This window comes from Apteryx rowi, unplaced genomic scaffold (assembly GCF_003343035.1).
Source record: "Apteryx rowi isolate R43461 unplaced genomic scaffold, aptRow1 scaffold_780, whole genome shotgun sequence".
NCBI classification, from domain to species: Eukaryota; Metazoa; Chordata; class Aves; order Apterygiformes; family Apterygidae; genus Apteryx; species Apteryx rowi.
Genome location: NW_020451072.1, coordinates 257,767 through 276,935, shown reverse-complemented (window position 1 = coordinate 276,935; position 19,169 = coordinate 257,767). Strand labels below are relative to the sequence as shown.

General features: G+C 37.1%; 1 protein-coding gene across 6 annotated transcripts in view; it reads left to right on the top strand.

The window, feature by feature from the left end:
- CAST (calpastatin) overlaps window positions 1–19,169 on the top strand; it is a 68,920-nt gene that overhangs the window by 40,046 nt on the left and 9,705 nt on the right. For 4 of the 6 annotated variants that reach the window (XM_026088699.1, XM_026088698.1, XM_026088703.1 and 1 more), the window contains 19 exons: window positions 1,759–1,809; window positions 3,122–3,178; window positions 3,307–3,423; window positions 5,123–5,230; window positions 5,820–5,921; window positions 6,709–6,789; window positions 6,885–6,938; window positions 7,541–7,636; window positions 7,797–7,892; window positions 8,603–8,701; window positions 9,890–9,973; window positions 10,951–10,998; window positions 13,387–13,491; window positions 13,833–13,934; window positions 15,142–15,243; window positions 16,280–16,363; window positions 17,137–17,184; window positions 17,367–17,462; window positions 18,041–18,139. In XM_026088699.1, coding sequence (XP_025944484.1) covers window positions 1,759–1,809; window positions 3,122–3,178; window positions 3,307–3,423; window positions 5,123–5,230; window positions 5,820–5,921; window positions 6,709–6,789; window positions 6,885–6,938; window positions 7,541–7,636; window positions 7,797–7,892; window positions 8,603–8,701; window positions 9,890–9,973; window positions 10,951–10,998; window positions 13,387–13,491; window positions 13,833–13,934; window positions 15,142–15,243; window positions 16,280–16,363; window positions 17,137–17,184; window positions 17,367–17,462; window positions 18,041–18,139 — 1,629 coding nt within the window. The remainder of the gene's footprint in view (window positions 1–1,758; window positions 1,810–3,121; window positions 3,179–3,306; window positions 3,424–5,122; window positions 5,231–5,819; window positions 5,922–6,708; window positions 6,790–6,884; window positions 6,939–7,540; window positions 7,637–7,796; window positions 7,893–8,602; window positions 8,702–9,889; window positions 9,974–10,950; window positions 10,999–13,386; window positions 13,492–13,832; window positions 13,935–15,141; window positions 15,244–16,279; window positions 16,364–17,136; window positions 17,185–17,366; window positions 17,463–18,040; window positions 18,140–19,169) is intronic. The other 2 variants (XM_026088700.1, XM_026088702.1) reach the window with 2 other exon arrangements.

The window sequence follows — 19,169 nt, the reverse complement described above, 5'->3', positions numbered from 1 at the left end:
TCAAGCTAAAAACTGTGAAAATTTAGGATTATCTTTTTAGATATAGGATTAAGTAGTTTACAGGTACACATATAGATGTGTGTGTCTTTGAATTAACCATATAGTAAGCATATATGTGTGGGAGTCATACATAAAGTATGACTGAACCTGGGAAGTACTATGTTTTATTCAGGGTTCACATGAAGAGAAAATCCAAAGGGGGAATCTGGGAGGTTAAGCAATTTTCTTTTTTGTTATTATTATTATTTCTTTTTTTTTTTCAGTTTGCAGGCCAGGAAATTTTTGGCTTCCATCTCTAGTAATAGTTTGCTTTTTGTGATTTATGCTATCCTGTGCTGAATGTCGTGTGGTGTTGTGTTCTTCGCTGTGGTCTGCAGCTTCAGGACCTATGCCCATCTTCTGCCTGGGTATCTACGCATAGGTGTTCAGGATTTCACAACCAAGTATTTGTGGTTCTGTGTTTGGATGTGAATACTTGCATAAAAAATGATAAACTGTTTAGCAAATTTTTGTGGGTAGTCAGCTAGCAAATATAAGCTGGATATATCTAAACAGTAATTAATGTTTGGCAGCAGAGATGAGAAAAACTTGCAAAAGTGTAATAAGAAATTTCATTTTTTAAATTACAGTCTAGTTGGATTTTTGTTGTTTCTTCACTGACTTTTACTTAATGATTGAAAAAAAATGTCTATTATTTGTCTCTCAACAACTTTAAATATGTTCAGTGTGTTGTACAGCCATGGAGGGTTTCTGTCTGTGGCCCCATATTTCCTAAGCAGAGTCTGAAAATCCTCTTGCTGCATGTGCACACCCTGCAATGAAATGTGGTGCTAGTGTCCATGGTGGGCACTAGAGGAAGCGTGGTGATGCCAGCCTCAAAGGAGGAAAGGTCCCAGGGTTGAGTAGCACTGCTACAACTTACACTGCTTTCCGTACCAAGCTGTTACACCCCTGGGGAGCTCTGCCCTGTGGCTGTTACCCGTCTCTGTGGGCGCTGGCTCAGGAACGTGTGCTCTGTTGCATGGCGTGTGTGTGGATATACATCTCCCTATATCTAACTTCAGAGTCTTTCCACCTAGTGCTGTTTCTAGCAGTAATAGATCAAATCACACTCTGAGTTCATGTTTTCCCCTGGTGATTCTCCAGCTAGAACTTGTGAGGCTCATGCATTAGTCAACAGCCATCTTTCAGAGTCCCCAGATGACTTTCCGGTAGCCACATTGGCTCTTCTAGTGTTAATCATAACACAGTTGAAATAGTAACAGCAAAAAATTAATAAGATATGGTGAAGAGTGTGCCATTTTCGTGTTTCTTTTTTCTTATCAAATATAACGATCCTTTTCTTTTCAGTCTTTGTTCTTACATGTTTCTGTTAGGATTAATTTATTGTTTACTGTACTTTGACTTGAGGTGAATCATAGGAATAGGTTTTTGTGGTGTGGCTGCAAAAGTTTTTCAGGTGTTATTACATTTAAAATCTTCCTTCTCTCTCTTTTCACTCTTTAAGTTAAATATTTATATGACGTATGTGTGTGTGTGCATGCACACATTTGACTACTCCTAGAACACCTGGATGGAGTTATGTGCCAGAGTCTTGTAAACTGCCAAAATCAAAGCATTAAATATTAGTTGTGTAATACATRTGCTCACAGGTATGAATCTGTCTGATATAAAGATATTCCTCTTTTAATAAATTAACCCCTTAAAAATAACCAAGCATATTAATCTCTGTCTGTATGTACACTGCTTATATTTCAGCCCACACCAACAACCAAAACAGAACCTGGAAAAACTGCACAGTCAACCAAGGTGAGTACTTATCTTTCACCTTTGGTGAGTTGTTGCACTTTGGTCTTTGACTGACTTTGAAATGACAAGCTAAATCCTTTGCTACTACTGTGCCACATGAAACTGCTGCATGAGTAGAGAGAAACGTACCTGTTTGCAGAAGAGCTCAGGAGCTGGCGGGGTGGAGATGTGCTGTGGGAGAGCAGCCAGTGTGCGTCAGCACTTTGCAGCTGCTTCCGAAGCCTTCTGGTAACCAGTTCTAAATCCAGCTTGTGCTTAGTCAAGTTAAGTGCAGGTATGAAGAAGTGGAGAAAGCTGGTGCTTTTAATTTTTCTGGATAGTTGATCTGAGACATGATGTGGAATTTGCTCAGACATCAGTTGCAAGCTCTGGGCTTTTCCTCTGTCATTTGCTGTCATACTGGTTTTTCTTTAAATGAATAATCAGGAACCCAAATTGACTCATATGTTTTAGGGAGGATTGAAGTTCCTTCCCTTTTTACCACTCCCTTTCCTTACTTATCCCCAGCCCAAAGAGAACAGAAAAACTGGAGGCTTTTAAAGAAAAAAGTATCCTAAGTATAAAAGCAAGCAACCTCCTTTCCCCAACAAACAAAAAACCTCTCCAAACTCAAAGCACAAAAGCAAAGTTATTTCAGTCTTAATTTGCAAAAGGGCAGGAGGARGTAATTGAGTAGGGAGCCATAGTTTTGCAAGAGTATATCAGAAAAGTTGATTCCCATTTCGTTTTTGACTAGCTGAAAACATAATTTAAAATACAATTAAGGATAAGTGACTGGTAGGAGTACTGTAAGCATGTTTTTCCGCCTCATACAGTATCTAGCAGTGGCTGTACATATGCCAACTTCTCTAGCCAAATGTGAACTGTGCCTTCCCCTGTGAATATAGTTTAAAAGAGAAATTATTACTGCCTCCTCTAAAACTGCATGTGTGTCAGGGAGGGAGGGGTATACATAGCTGGCTAAAAATAAAGTAATATAAGAACTCCTTAAAAGACCCTCTCATTTTCAAAGTATGGCTGTAGTGGTACAGCCTTGGCTTTCACCTTTTCTATTAAAGAAAGCCCTATGTAGATAAATGTTTAAAGGATTGTCCACTTCAGAGTGTGTATTCTAGGCAGGAAGTGCACCTTCCTTTATGTAGCATGAGTTTACTGAATTTCCCTAGATGATAGGGAATATTATTTCCTATCTAATGACTTCCAGTCAGCCACTGTTTATTTGTAGATGTATTTATTGAACTAGTCTAGATCCCATTCCATTGCATTGAGTGGTGGTAAAGGGAAATGATCTCAAATTTTTATTTAATGACAGCCAACAGACTCTCAAACTAAACAGCCAACTGAAGGGAAGCAAAAGGAAACTGGTGATGTAAGTTATATATWTTTTTTTCTTTGGGTTTTCTTGTGGTATTTTTCTTCTTTTTCTCTTTTATTAAAACAAATGAATAAACAATAGGCCCAAAATTATCTAGTAGCAATATGTTTATCTCTATACAGGGAAAAAGCCAAATCGAACCTTCTGTGACAACAGCTTCTAAACCAAATAATACAGGAAAAGGARCTACAAGTCAAACTGATCAACCCTCACCACCAACTTCCATAGAAACAGCAAAGGTACAGTAAAAGTAGCAATCCATTTTTTCTTATTTATGTTATTACAGAGGATAGAAATCTAAATCAAGATTCTCTTATACTGAATTTTGTAAAACCGGACTGGGCCACAAAGATCACAATGTAGAAAAACTCTGAAACTCTGCTGTTTTTAAAGGTGTGTACGACAAACCTCCTCTGTGCTGCTCCAAAATTTGGGACTTCAGAAACTTCAGATTTTGCCTACTACTTAAATARCATACTGAATATACCAATTCCTGCTTACCCATGATAGCATTAATGGATAAGCATCAGCTGCAGGGCAGATACAGCTGCACAGCCAGCTGACGTTGGTAGTTTACACTAGTTGTTTGCTGATCCTGATGTGCATTCACGTTTTGTCTTCTTCGCACATCTATTTTTATTGACTTAACATGTTCTGGCTGTTAGCCAAATAAGTCACATTAAGATTCTTATTTCAGTTGTAGGCCTGCTTAAGTCTGTACCTATGTATTACATGTTTGGGGYTCCTCTGTCATTCATGCAAACTTTTTGTTTGGGGCTTCTCTGTCATTCTTGCAAGGTTTTTACAAGTTCCTTGGAAATACTTGGATATAGTTGATTCTTTGCAGTTTTTCCTCTGCCCTTTCACTACTGAAAGGTGAACAGATAGGACCTGCCAGTCAATCAAGTGAATGGTTTTTATATGAGCACTACCATACTCCTTTATCTATGGAGTGTTTTGGGCATGTTTTGTAGTAGCAATTTCTGCTCTAAATGTGGAAGGTCAGCAGGCCAGCAGTCTGCAGTGGGCAGCCCATCCTCCGTAACTGCAAGACTCTGAAGAAAACTGGAAAGAGATAGGTTAGGGAAAAGGGTGGGGAGGAGTCATTTCAGAGGGGTGAGTGAGGCAAAAAGCTGGAGGAAAAGTGTGTAGCAGAGTGAGAATCTGGACTTCTTGGACATCTGGTCTGCATGTGTCTGGGTAAYAAGGCTGCAATGACATAGAGGACTTCTGCAGCTCTCCTACAACTCGGATCTTTTTGCAGTAAATGAGAATGTCAGTAATGTAGAAATCTGCTTCCTGTCTTGATGTTGCTCCTAGCAAGCACCTAATTCCCTGAAACAGTAAGTAGGCAGTTTTCAGTCTACCTGTTTGAGCTATATCAGTTGCTGATTTTAATGCTATATTGAGAACTACTAAGCTTCAAAGCGATTCAGGTGTAAATGAAAGCTTTCTAAAGAGTCTCGGAAAGGGCCTCATAATCCTTTTGCACTGCAGACTTCTTTTACTGGCAAAGTAAAAGAAAGAGGTAAAGTTGTTAAAATTGCACACTTTTTTTTCCACAGCAGAATCATGCTGGAAACAGTATATCTACATAGTATTGCACATAAATGGTGAGCTCACTCTGCCCAAGCTTCTGGAAGCTATACAGGTTTATTAGCCTATTGCTGAGTCCAAAATAAATATATGCAGCCTCTGAGTTAGACTTTTTAGCTTAGGCTTGGTATTATCAAGCAAACTGCAGCTACCCATCTTCCAGACCACTCAACCAGTAGGTAGAACTAGCCTTTATCTGCTTTTTGTGGAAGCGTAGATGAACAGGAACAACAGATGTACATACCTGAGTGGAACATCTCTGTTTTACTTAGTTGTCTCTGGAATTTTTAACAAAAGGTCATGTAATAATGCTGTCTCATACCTTTTCTCTTATTTCTCCAGGCTAAGTCTGAAAACAAGTCTGTATCAGGTGGTGCAGCTGTTGCAGGTGCAGTTGGTGCTGGTGCTGTTGCAAGTATGGCTACTACAGCTGATGAGTCAAGCACTGAGGTAAGTAAATAAATGGTAAATACAGTCCCAGACAAATGCTTCCCTTGTAAAAATGTCTGTTTGTAACACTTCACTTTCAGCAATAGTTTCATCCATTTTGCAGCATAAAGAAACTAAACTGGCAATTGCTGAAGTATTCCTAAGTAGCAGTTATGTATAGCGGTACTAGTTATGTATAGTGGTGAAGAACCACCTGAGAGACTGCCTAACAGAATGCTGGCATGCCATTTGTGTTTTATCTAAAAGGCCTTGCTTAGAGTCACTCTTTACTGCATCCAGTATTGCTGTCAACAAAAAGCTAATTAAATTTCATCTTCAGTTACATTTTTATAAGTGTGTGTGTGTATGTATATATATGTATGTATGTATAGATATATCAGCTGCTATATAAATAAAAATAATCTTGTTACTGATGTTGAGGAAGGAGTTTAAGAACAATTCTCACTGAAAACATTTAATGAATGTTAGACTTGCTCAGAACAAGCTTTCGGTTTTGTTTCCAGGAGTTCTCTACAAATTCTCTATGATTCAAATTTTGATTTTTCTTTACACAGAATAATAACTTCTATAACCCTCTGCTTATTTTTAGCCTCATATGGATGAGTCTGCACTGGATAGCCTACTAGATACTCTAGGTGGACCTGAAGAAGATGTGCCTACTAGTCCAGTTTACACTGGTCCGGAAATTACGGTATTTTATATGTGTATATATATATTTTTTCTTTTTAAGAAGATTCATCTCTAAAATATATGTATAGTTGGTCACTGTTACATTGATCTGGTGATTGTCACTTTGGTTTGCCAAGGAGTAAAACAGAGTTCACACAGTTGCAGTTTAGCATTGTTTTTAGTAATACAGACATGATGTAATTATGTATATATTGCAGTAGAAAACAGTGAAGTGTCAAGAAGGTTCACTGCTCTTTTACTGACTTCCAAGCATGGTCTCTAACAGATTTACAAAAGGCAATGATGGAGGCTTAAGAGAAACATAACCTAGGAGCTTTCATTTCTACTTGCAACACAGTAAAACATTGAGAATTTGGGGAAGAATGCATACTTTTCCAAGTTTGAATGTGAGAGTTACATAAGGAAGATTAAGATTACTGGCTCAATGCAGTAGTCACCCATGATAAAAACTTCAGAATTTATAAATATTTAAAATTCAATCTAGGTAGAGTAATATATTCCATGGCCTGAGACATTGAAATGACTTATATTACTGCAGAAGGATCCTGACTGTGGAGAAGCAGGGTTTTGCTGAATAGCATCTACTGTTGAAGCTRGTTGAGATGCATGTGCATGACACTAGGTTCTGAAAGACGCTCTCTGGTCAGGCTCCAAGACTGGCCTTCTGACCTAAACAGTCCTCGCGTTTTCTTTCCAGAAGTATCACTGTAGATAGCTCTACATTAGAAACAATAAGCTGTTCGATAAACAAAAGTACAAAAATGTTAATGTGTGCATTCTTTTCATAGGAAGATATTTCTTCAAGATACTTAGAAGAACTGGGTAAACGGGAGGGTAGTCTTCCTCCAGAGTATGTTAAATTGCTGAAGGTTAGTGAAGTGAACAAAATAATTCTTTGTGCATGTTTTCTTGTTTTTTGTATATTATTGTTTCCCATTCACCACAAAACTAATCCTTTTTTTAGAGCAAAAGGGATGGCAAAGATGGATTCCCACCAAAAACAGATGAACGATCTGAAGTAAGACTTTTTTTTATATTGCCAGGTGAAAATAAATCAATGTTATCATTGGATTCCTGGGAAAATTAAAAAGTCTTCTGCCATCAAAAGTTCCAGGAAGTGGGAGAGGGCCCTGGGGCTGCCAGATGACATGAATACTGATAAAAATAATAGGATTTAACACAGATTTTTTTTAAATAAAGAAATAGAAACTTTCAGGACACTGACTGAAGCTGAAACAATTAAATCAAATGCTTGTTGAAATTTTGGGCATAATAGTAGTAAGACAGGAAATAGTGGCTATGCATGCAGGAGTCTCTTGGTAATGTCTCTAGCAAGGTCTACCTGAATTTCTGTACTTAGCAAGATCATTCAGTAAGCCAGTTTTAATTTCACTGTTTGTAAGTTTAACATACAAAAATAAAAGCTTATCTAAAAAAATGCATCAACAAATGAGGGGGAATATGTTTATTTTTTTCTGTGACAACTCAAAATTGCAACAGCAACATGTGCTTATGAGTCATGTGAGTAAGCATGGAGCACACTCAGATTTTAAACTGAGTTTGCCTGTGTTGATACTTGAGTTCTAATAATTGTAACCTAGTTTGCAATTTCTTGCTCAGAAACCAATGACAGATGATGAGCTTGCAGATGCCCTATCATCTGATTTTACCTGTAGTACTGCTTCTACTGAAGAAAAGAAGACAACGATGACAGAGGTATTGATAATTTTTGCCATTGCATACCTTTATTGCTGTAAAATATTGCCATTACTATCTTAATATTTTACTTTAAAATTATCTTGACAATTTTCCTTTTTTCTTTTTTTTTTGCAAACTTCCCTGTAATTACATCTCTCATTTTGCCTGTGTATAAAAGAAGCCAAATAAGGAAGGAGAAATCGTACAAGCAGAAGCAGCAAGTTCAGTCAAAAGCTCAGCTCCTCCTAAGGAGAAGAAAACAAAATCAAAAGAGGTATAGATAGTCTGTCTTTGACTAGTTAACTTCTAATTAAAATTTCACATGTTGTAAACATGTTTCATACTGTATGTGTGCCTGATCTTGTAAAGATGCTCATCCTCATTTTCAGTTGAAAATTCTGTTTATCACAGGCCGTATTGGAATAATAGGAATTGCGGTAGCTCAGACTCTAAGGAGGATGTTTTGCATCTTAAAAATGAGTCCTTAATGGGTCAGATAATTCTGCTTCAGGATTCCTCTTCAGGATAACTCTTGTTTTTCTTGTGACTGGATGCAACAGAGTTTTAAAATTAATGTGTTTTCTTAGCTATGTGAGGCTTTTTTTTAAATGTGGATATGATTTTGTTTTCTCATGTTTTGGAGATCTTTCCTTTTTCCTTTCTAGAGAGAGAATGTGAGCTTGTAATTTCTAGGTTTGCCAATTCAAAGAATATGGCAATTGTATTATGCAATACTGTTCTTTCTGATTTTTTGCTCTCCTTAAGAGGAGACTTACTTTGATGAGTCTGTGCTGGTTTTGTCACAGAATTTGCCATATGCTGCAATCTGATATTAAGAAAATCAGGTGAAGCCAAGCAGAAATGACCCATACGGTGGTGGTGGTTTCCGTGAGCATCATATACAGCATAAAAGATACATATAAGGTAAAGCCTGTGTCATTTTATGGAAATAACAAAATGATTTACATGTTTTCTTAAATACAGGAAATTACAGATGATGCAATGGAAGCTCTGCTTGATACTCTTGGTGAACCTGAACCTGAAACTAAAGAAGATCTTAGCACTGTTGTAGAGGTGTCAGAGGTATACATTTTATTTATTTGTTTTTAAAGCATTTTCAGAATCCCCCATGGATTTCTGGTTCCTTTCTGCTAGATACCATACAAATGTGTAAAATAATAATTAAAAAAAAAAAGTGACTTAGATATGAAAGTCCTAAAAAAAAAGTCTCAGTCTAATGTGATTAAGAAAATCAAGAAATTAGCAATTCCCAAGGAGATACAGGTAGGATAGAAGATAGTCYGATGTTCTGTATAGTCATCTGTCCTTTTTAGGTTATACATGCACATGTATATACACCTTTCTTTGTGTTTGCTTTAGTTCCTCTGTTTTTCCCAAGCATTGGGTACAATTTGTAACAGGCTTTTCTTTTGTACATTTACTGTTTTGTTTTTTTAATAGCCTTTTTGTTTTCTGGTGGGAGTTCTCCTTTTCCTACCAAACCCAGTTATTTTTCTAATTTGGCTAACCCCGTTGTTTTTCTAGTTTGGCTCTGGTCTTTCCCTCTGTTTCCTCAGGCATCTTTCCAACAGGCTGAACAGCAGCTCTATCTTTGCATGTTAAACTTTGCCTTTTTAGTTTAGTTTTTTTTAACTCTGCTTTGCCTGACTAGTCTCAATTTTTCTTCCTGTCTTCACTTACAGCTCAGAGCAGGCAAATGACAGGGGGATAGCAGAAAATCAGTTGCTGCTGAAGGAAGATGTTGAAGCTCAATTTTGACAAAGAAGAGTATGTTGTAATGCAGATTCAGTCAATTTGGGCCTTCAGATAATTTAGTGGATGCATTGCTTCATGAGAGAGGTCCAGAGAATGAAAATCTGTCTGTCAGTAGCTCTGGTAGGCAAAAGATTCAGCATTACAGCTTATGTAGTCARAGTCATGTTAGCCAAGGAAATCTGAGGACTTTGTATACCCCAAAAAGTCTAAAAGAGGCAGCCATGAAGTTACAGCTCCAAACAGTGCCTGCAGTGGTTTAGAATTTAAAATAATGTAGCCATATCTATGCATTGTGTTGATCCTTAAAGAAGGATTATTTTACCAGAGAAATTTGATATTAATAAATTGAGAAATTTGAGTATCTTTGATGTGTATAAATAACCTGATACTAGTACTTCTTCAAATGGTAGGCAGAATAATCTTTATAGTGAAGTTGAGTGTGTTTTAAATTTTCCTTTGAATTTCTCTGAGTATTTTTGTCCTTTCTTTTTTCAGGTAAAAGCTAAAGAGAAAAAAGAAAAAAAGGAAGGAGAACATGATGATACAATACCTCCAGAATACAGGTTAACACCAGAGTTGGTAAGTTTTTCATCTTTCCGTTGCCCTGTAAATAGGGGACTGTCTCCTTCACCCTTTCTGGTCATGGATAGGGGACATACATGGGGAAAATAAACAGTAGTAGTATTCAGTCTGCAGCTTTTCCCTTTTGGTGATTTCTGTATCTCTAGGTTCCTTCCCTTGCTTTGAGGGCATAACCTGATTTATCAGGTATCCTCAGCAAATACCAGATAGTCCCAGCTCCCACATTCCTTCAAGAATGGTGTGATTTATTTTTTATGTTAAACCTCAGCGTTGGAAAATATATCTGTTTTTAGAAATGCTGTTGGGTATCCTTTTGTGATGTAGCCTTGAAACACTATTGTAAAATGGGATGAAAATTACACTCATTTTCGCAAATTGTCACTTGGGATGATGGAGATTTGTTGTTCAGGGTTAACCAAAACAATAACAGAACTGAGATCTATTTTCCGTGCAGTTCTGTTTAGCTTGCAGAAGTGAAAACTTCTGCCATGATTATTAGCCTTATTGATGTTAACAAAGTTGCCATATAACTGGCCTTGCTGGAGCTGAATGTTAATTCAGCTTTGAGTGGAGCAGTTTTACCTCTCTTAGAGATTTCAAGACTGCCTGACTACTGACCTGGGATTTAACCCTGTTGTAGTTCATGTGCAAAAGTTTGTCTTCTGCACTCAAAGCCTGTTTTACTACTGGGTTAATTCCTGCTGTATATTGATACTGTGTTGTGCCAAAGGAGAAATACAGTAATGAGCAGTGTTTTCAGACTCTTGGCACATTTGTATCATTTTGKCATTACAGTTTTCTTACCCACTTACCAGGCCGTGTAAGAATTGCCTCTGCGTAGGGGAGCTTCTGTTACTGTGTCACTGACTCCATCTTGTGTGCCTCGCTTATATTCTTGTGCTGGGGACTGCTTAGTATAGCACTACTTATAACAATGGAAAGATATCAACAATATTTATATTTTTTACTTTTAGGATAAAGATGGAAAACCAATATTACCAAAACCTGAAGAAAAACCTAAGGTTAGAAAACTGACAATATTGTAGGAGTGTGAATAGATTCCCTGTTTACTCCCCCTCTGTCATCACTTCTCTCTGTACAATTATGTAAGTCTCTTAATCTTATGTGTTTACTTCTTTGCACAAAGCCCAATGCTCTCGAGTGCCAAATGGAAGCTTGTTTTACTGAAATTCACTGATGGTGATCAAAGAGCTCATAGTAGGAAAAAGAAATTACTCGGACATTACAGAGTTACAGGAAAGACTGTTAATGCAAAGAAAAACCGTAATGAGAAGTTAATGTAAGGTTCCCTATAGAAATCTGCTGGAACTGTCAAAGGACAGAGAGAAATGAGACAAGGAAGCCTTTAGTTTTCTTGGCCATTTCTTCTAGTTAGTCATCAGATGATAAGGAACACAGTTGGAAAGGAGGAAAAAGCTGCTGTGGACATTTTCCGAATCACAGAGAACAACTTGGATTTTGCAAAAAGTATCTCCATCGTGGCCCAGAAAGTGCAAAATACATTGAAAGAGAGTTATAAAAGCTAATTGAAGATACACAGGAAGAAAGCAAAAATTAGGAAAAGGAACTGTATGCTGAAGAGATGAAGGCTTCACTTTGGGCTAGAACTGGAAAAGTACAAGTAACCTCTGTTCTTCTGAAACAAGCACGAAGGTCAGGCCAAATCTGAGCGAGAATGAGACTCTGCCTTTTTAACAAAAATATGAAGTCATCTGTATTATTCAAGTTTGAAATATGGAGAAATGCAGAGACAATGATGAAAAGACTTTAGGTCTTTCTAAATTGGTGTCTGTCAGATCTTAGACATTTAATCATCTGGATGGGTAATGTATGAGAGACTGCACAGAAGAACACCTGCCAAACATGTCATAAGGGGGGAAAAAAAGAGGGATCAGTTATGCTCTGAAGGAACCAGACACTAATGTTAAATGGTAAGCCCTCCAGTTTCACAGGGAGGCAGAGAGAGAAGACATATATATATATATAGAGAGAGAGAGAGAGAGAGAGAGAAAATATATATATATATAAAATATTTTTTAAAAAAAGTCCTCCAGAAGAGGAACACAGCATGAGTTAAAGGGGGCTGGTTCCTAGTTTGTGTAATGTCAGATACAAAATCAAAACAGGAGATGAGCTCAGAATTGTGAGGTCTTGAACCAAAAGAATTAAGTGATTAGCGGGAGAATATTGCCATGCTCTTCTACCCAGTATCAATCTGAGACACAAGTGTAATTGATTATTTGTTCTATAAATGAATCACAGGGGTATCTTAAGAAATATATTGAAGGATTTTTCTCTGAACTAGTCCTCTATTTATAATTTGAGGAAGGCAGTTTTGAGCAAGACATGTTTGTCAGTAACTGAGAGCTGTGAAATCAAAAGCAGCAGAATAAAAAAGTTGTGTCACTAGTTGAAAAACCTTCAATCACTTGTCATTTCTTTCTCAATCCCTGGTGAATAAAAATACCTTCATCCTTATGATTTCAGCTAGAGCTTCTATTGATTTAGGCTTCCATTCTACATACTTTTAAGTACATGCAGTGGTATTACTTTTGTGAATAAAGCTGTTAGGCCAAAATGATTTTTTGGTTTAGTGGTTTAATGAGTAACTCAGTAGTCATGAAAAGTGGGGCTTCGTGTGAGACTTTTATAAATACTTAGGGGCATACTTGACAGATGATGGAGGAAAAGTGAGGGGGGAAGTGGTAAAAGAGGACTCTCCTTAAGAATGACATTTTACATATTATGAATTTAACCAAGTAGGCTGCACATAGCAAGCGAGTGGAGATCCCTGCTAGAAAAGACTTAAACATTTAGATGCAGACRTTAGTTTAAAGGGTCACAGGACTGACACAGTAATAGGTGAAAGAATAGGGAAATACAACTGCATTTTATTCATAATTTCCTGAAACATTCACAGTAGAAACCATTGAGCGTCAGCAGTCACTGCACAAGCTAAAAGAACTTTCAGGTGACTTTGCCTCTGAGGGGAATCGTACTTTTGTTGAAAAAAGGAAAAAAAAAATATAAAATGGGAGAACCAGAATCTGATGGTGCTGCTTTCCACTACCTGTGTGTACTTTATACTTGAAGTATTATAATTACATGATGCTGTTTATAGTAGATATTAGCCAGTAAATATTAGTATTTTTTTCTAATGAAAAAGTTGCATTTTCCTTTTCACTAGCCCTGTAAACAGTATGTTTTTTCTAACTTTATGCACTGTGAAATTCATTCTGTTTTGTTGTCTATAAATATGAAAGGTTATTTCTGTATAGGCTACAAAAGTTTGTCTGCCCTTTGAAAAGTTGAAGTATAATCCTTGGAAAAAAAATCAATTAAGAAAAACCCCAATAAGTCACCAGTGCTATGTATGTCCTTTTTTGCAGCCTTTGAGTGAATCTGATCTTGTTGACGAATTTTCAAAAGACTTTGCCCGCCCTGCACAGCCTGCAGTACAATCCAAACCATCAAAGCCCAGCAGTATGTCTGAAGTATGTCTTTCCTGTTCGGTAAAAATGCTGACGCTGATAATTTTGCTAAGACTGGATAATGCTACTGCTGTTTCAGGAAAAAATATTTTCTTTTCTTTCTTCTGTTTTTGTGTTTTTGTTTTGTTTTGTTTCTATTGCCTTCAGTGGAACATGCAATATTTCAATTATTGCTTGTGTTGAAAACTCTGGTTGGCATTTAATATGTAATTGAAGGGCTTCTACCTTTAAATTGAGGCCTTCTTTTTCTTGTTTGTGCTTTATTTTTAAATAAAGCCATTCAACAGGTACATTTGGGTTTATTAGCACAGTCAGTAAAATGCAGTGCATTTGTTCTCTTTCAGAAGCCTTCGGCTCCTGTGCCTGCAAAAACTACTAAGGATGAAGTGGTTCCTCGTGCCGCAGCTTGCACTGTGCAGTCTTCAGCTCCATCAGCTGTTTCTTCAGTGAGTAGTTAGCAGTCTCAGCTGGTGCTAAAGGAAAACTCAGTGCTGTATTTATGCAGTGATATAGCGTATTGTCAAGGGGCTTATTTCAGTAATGCATATTCTTCCTCTATAGAGCTAGCCATATGATAGATCTCTATAACAAACTGGCACTTCTTGCAGTGAGGTGATAAAGATTATAATGACTTGGTGCTCAACATTTTGAATATTTTCCATTTAGCTAAGGAGATAGACGTGTTTTTTGCTTTCCATTGCACGAACTACCTATTGAACCACACGTGAACTACATTKACTGTATGTCCCAAAAATTACTGAGAATCTGTTCCAGGGAGGTTTTTGAATGAAGCTAATGTGTCAAAGGGAACTTGGTACCTGTAGTCCTACCTTTCTTACTGTTTTCAGACATAACAAGGAAACATCTTGTTGCAGAACCTGATTGTTAAAGAATTAAGTGAAGTTAGCATAATTAAAGCCAATCTGCATCAGTCTGTGATTGTGAGGAGTAAATACAGATCATCAGAACACTGTTAAATTGCTTACTTGACAGAATGAGGGTAAGTCCACAATATGTTTTTTAGTCTAAGCAGGTGTCCTTCATTTAAGATATGGGCAACAGTTACAGGGTTGAAACTTGGGAGCCAGCTGACCAGACTGGGTCACCACTTGGGTGATCTCTTCAGATTCCTGTGGTGAATCCTTAAGCCCGGCAATTCCCAGCAAAGGCTGAGTGCTTTCCAAATAACATGGTACAAGTCAAATACGCACTGAACAGGGAAGGTCTATGCCCTTCTTAATAGAGGAAGTCAGGCTGACAGTTGGCATGGTCTCTTCTAGCCGTTAATCCTTTAAAAGAGATGCTGTTTGCAAACTTAATAAATACTGCAGTGTAAGACAAATTCTGCAGAAACCTGTAATGGCCCTACTTAACCCTGCAGAAAATTTTAGCTGTAAATGAGTCTTTGGGAAGAGACAGAGCATTTACACAGCAAATGTTTCTCCAAGTTCCCTTATACCTTGAACTGAGCAGATGCTGAGTATGTGAAGACAATTAGGGAGAGAGGCATTACAGTTTTTTACTTTACTTTTCAATGTTTACCTTACTTAATGTGTGGCTAAAGGTGACAGTATGTGTTTATGAGCGTGTTGCTTCAGCTGCAGCTGAATTCTGAACTAGGAGTCCTGTTTGACTATATCAATACTCTTACAGGTTGGTCACGAGGCAGATGAAGCATTGGAAGCCTTGTCTAGTAGTCTGGGAAAGAGGGAGCCTGACCCAGAAGAGAAGAAACCTGCTGTGGATAAAGTTAAGGTAGAAAAATAATCAGACCTCAAGCAAATACCTTGTCGATGTAGTTGTATTCAGTGTTGTATTTGCTCAGGCTAAAGAATTTAAAGATAGTTTTTTCATGATTTTAAAACAAAATTTACTTSTGAAACCAATTGTGTTCTGCTTAGAAAGTACTCATAGAATTTGCACAGCGAGTGCATTTTCTTAATTGCTTTTCACGCTGTAATACATGATCTCCCTTCAGCCTCTGAAAATTGCATCTGCTTAGTGTCTTAGTGCTGAGGCAAAGCAGAACCAAAATGCACATTAGAAATAGCATACAGTTTAGCCCTTTTTCAAAAGGAACCAAATTTATGATGAGTTGCTTAAATTAGGACTAATATATGAAAGTATTTTTTTTTTTCAGTGACGGTGTAATTTTAACAGGGAGCCCTGTGTCTTGATATATCTTTATTCTGTCTTGTGGGATGCTGTTCATACTCATAGCCTGAATGCATCCTTTTGCAACCCCCAGGCCATGGGCCAGATGGTATCGAATGCAGTGAAAAATAGAGGACAGCTCTCCTGGTGTACTGACAATCTGTCAGCAGAAAGCATCCAAAGTTGGCTCTATTACCTTTTCTTAGTTGTCTTCTTCCAAGGTAGTTTGTGTGGGGTTAATGCTTTATGAATCTGGCTACCRGTTCCTCTGTTTAGCCTTTATTTGCATGTAGTCCAGATAGCTGTTGAGTGCATTTCAAGCAAAGTGAAGAATTAAGGCTCAGAGGTACAGCGCTATTTTGTTATTGGTCCGTGCTTGTCTATTTACTTAACTCTGTTGATCTTTATTGAGATAGCTAGAGCTACTCCTGATTTATGCAGGAAGAAACAGGCGGAGAAAAAACAGGTTGAGAAGTTGGCCCCTTCTCAAGAGGGCTCTTCTAATTTGCTTGAGATTTTTACTTGGCAGATAGACTGAATTAAAAAAAAATTATTAGAATCAGTAGACTGAAGACATTCAAAACTTGCTCATATCCATTCCTGTTGGGGTATGCTTAATTTTTTTTTTCCCTCTTAGGAGAAAACCAAACAGGAAGAACGCAAAAAACTGGGTGAAGATGAAGAAACAATTCCTCCAGAGTACAGATTAAAAGAAGCAAAAGTAATACATTTAATGTGCTGCGTTAGTCTAACTTTCCTTTCATTCTTCAGTATATATGGATGAAGCTGAAGTTCCATTTCATTACTGAATGTTGGTGTTTACTTCAGGCATTTTTATACCTTATAAAAATTGGTGTTCGTAGTTCCTGAATATCTGACATCTTTCATTAGATGCCTATATGGGCACAGAAGTGGTTTAAATACAGGTATCTACCCAAAAATAATTTTGACTGAGATTAGTGTGCTGAGAGTCTTTCATTAGTTTTCTGTGCTTTAAAGAAACTTAATAAATTGTAATTGGTTAAACCTGTTTAAAAACACTTAAGGTTGGTATTTTTACAAGCATCACCACAYGACTCCTTTGGCCTAAACAGGTTGCTGAGGTACAACCAAGACTTGCACAACAGCTGCCACAGCTGCCGGTGTGAGAAGATGCAGCCTTTCTGGACTCTGCATCTAGGGATATTGATACAAAGCTGGAAGTTGGGGATTTATATATAAATTGTGCCATTTCTGTGGAAATGGAAGCACTAAATAGGGGAGCTCAGAATCCCACATTTTGAATTGCTTTTCAGCACTCAGCTATATTTTTAAGTTACAGGACCTGTATTTGTGAATGATGTTTTGGATAACAGCAGTAGATGCTAGAGGTTACTGGTTAGATCATTTTTCTGTGTAGTAGTTACTTGTCATTCTGTGAATTCTCTCAGAATACTTGTGTTGCATGGTCATTTAAGGACTGCTTTTTAATGTAAGGGGCTTTGTCTTTTGTAGGATAAAGTCAGAAAAACACTCTTGCCAAAACCCGAAGAAAAACCTCAGGTAAATAAGTGGATATCCAGATAACTTTTATCCATTGATTACTTACTCAAACATTAGTAAGATTTCCCAGTTTCTATTTCTAGAATGGAGATAGACCATGGAGTTGTTATCTTGTGACTAAACTATACTTTTAATAGGTGAAAAGGCTTAAAAAATTCTTTTTTTTTTCTATTCAATGATAGCCTATGAATGAAAATGATCTTTTAGAGGGTTTGACAGAAGGTTTTTCCTGTTCTCCAGCCCCTTCTGCACCATTACCTACACCAACTGTAATAAAGGTGAATATACTTGATTTTTGATATTCTATTTTATTTTCAAGTTGTTTCAGTAATCTTGATTTTTATATGTTTTCCTTAAATTTTGTGTAAATTTTCTTAAAATCTAATAAATAAAAAGCAAAAAAATAGTTTTCTTACAATAAATAAATAAAATGGAGACCAGGACTTTAATCATGAGGGGAAAAAAAGATAAATTAGTTGTCTTATCTTTTTACCATTTGCTTGCATTAGCGATGCTTAGTAGTCGAGGTTTTAAAAGTTTTATTTGGGGATATAGACAAGCTTGGTGAAGCCTTAGCTCCTCCTAAATCATGTTTTTTTTCCCTTTGACTTCAGCTAAGCCAGGGTTTGACCCATTGGCTGAGATGGAAGATTGAACATGAACAAACTGAGATACTAAATAATTGCACAGTGCTTCTCAGGAAGGGGTTTTATCTGAAATAGGCTGAGCTTCTAAGAAAAATAATATCCTAGAAAAAAACTGTATGGGCCTTACTTACATTTCATGTTCGTGGGATTTGGTAGGTATTTCTTCCCTTAGTGCTCTCTGCTACCAACAGTGCTGTGTCTTGTTTCAGAAAACCAAGAAGGGTAAAAAACCTGCAGATTCCACTGAAGTTGTCTCTGCTGCTACAGTTTCTTCGGTGCACTCGGCAGCTCCTCCAGCTTCTACCTCCGTGAGCAACACTTTCTTTTGATCCTTAGTTCCAACTCAGATCTGAGTGATGAAGGGAGACGGGAAGTATGATCAGACTGGTTTTACCAGTAGAGAATGTTGTAAATTTAAATCATTTATTGTTAATACAGGCTACTGGGCGGGGGGGGAAAGGCTTTCTCTGGAAAAAGAGTTTGAGAGTCTATGGACATTTCATCTTCATGTTTASCTGAATATTAAGACTGCTTCATCTGTTTGTTTGAATTCCATTTGATGGTGTGTTTCAATCTGCTTTTGAAAGCCCATCACTTGGAAGAAGAAGTGCCCATCCCTATGTAGATTCCTCCAGAATTACAGAGGACATGAGAGGATTTGTGCATTTCATTTCTCTGGGTAGATGCGGATAGTATCTATCTGCAAATGATTTCATTTTTAGGCAGGTTGGCCTTTCATTGAACCACGTCATTCTTTTTGTGGTTAGCTAGTGACAACATTTCAAATAATGGTAGCATAGTCGTTGGCATAGTGGCAAAGTCATCTCTGAAGCCTGTAARAAAATGAGTTCAAGGTTAATGGTGGGAAAGGCAGCTCTGTGACCTCCTTTTCAATACCAGGAGAGCTTTCCTTAATTGCATTGAACGATAATGTTGCAGGTCTCTTCCTTTTTCTTTCTTGATCTGTGCAGTGAGAGCTCCCTCTAGTGTTTCAGTCTAATTTGAGAAGTGAATATAAGAAACTCCTCCCACCTAGGTTTTATTCTGTTAAGGTCGTTTTTTTTTTTTCCTAAACATTGTTTGAATAAAGCTTGCATGAATAAGCAGAAGACCATACATATTAAAGATAAAATATTTTAATTCAGTTTTAAGTCAGTCAAATTTAACTTTAAAAAGTTTGAATTTAAAATTTTTAAATGTTTTTAAATTTAACTTAAAAGTTTGAATTCAGACTGACACTTCCTTAGCAGCTAATCTGCACTGATAACATCGTTTGCAAAATGAATGGCACCTATCAAATACAATCTTCTTGTAGAACTGTTTTCCTTAGATCAGTTG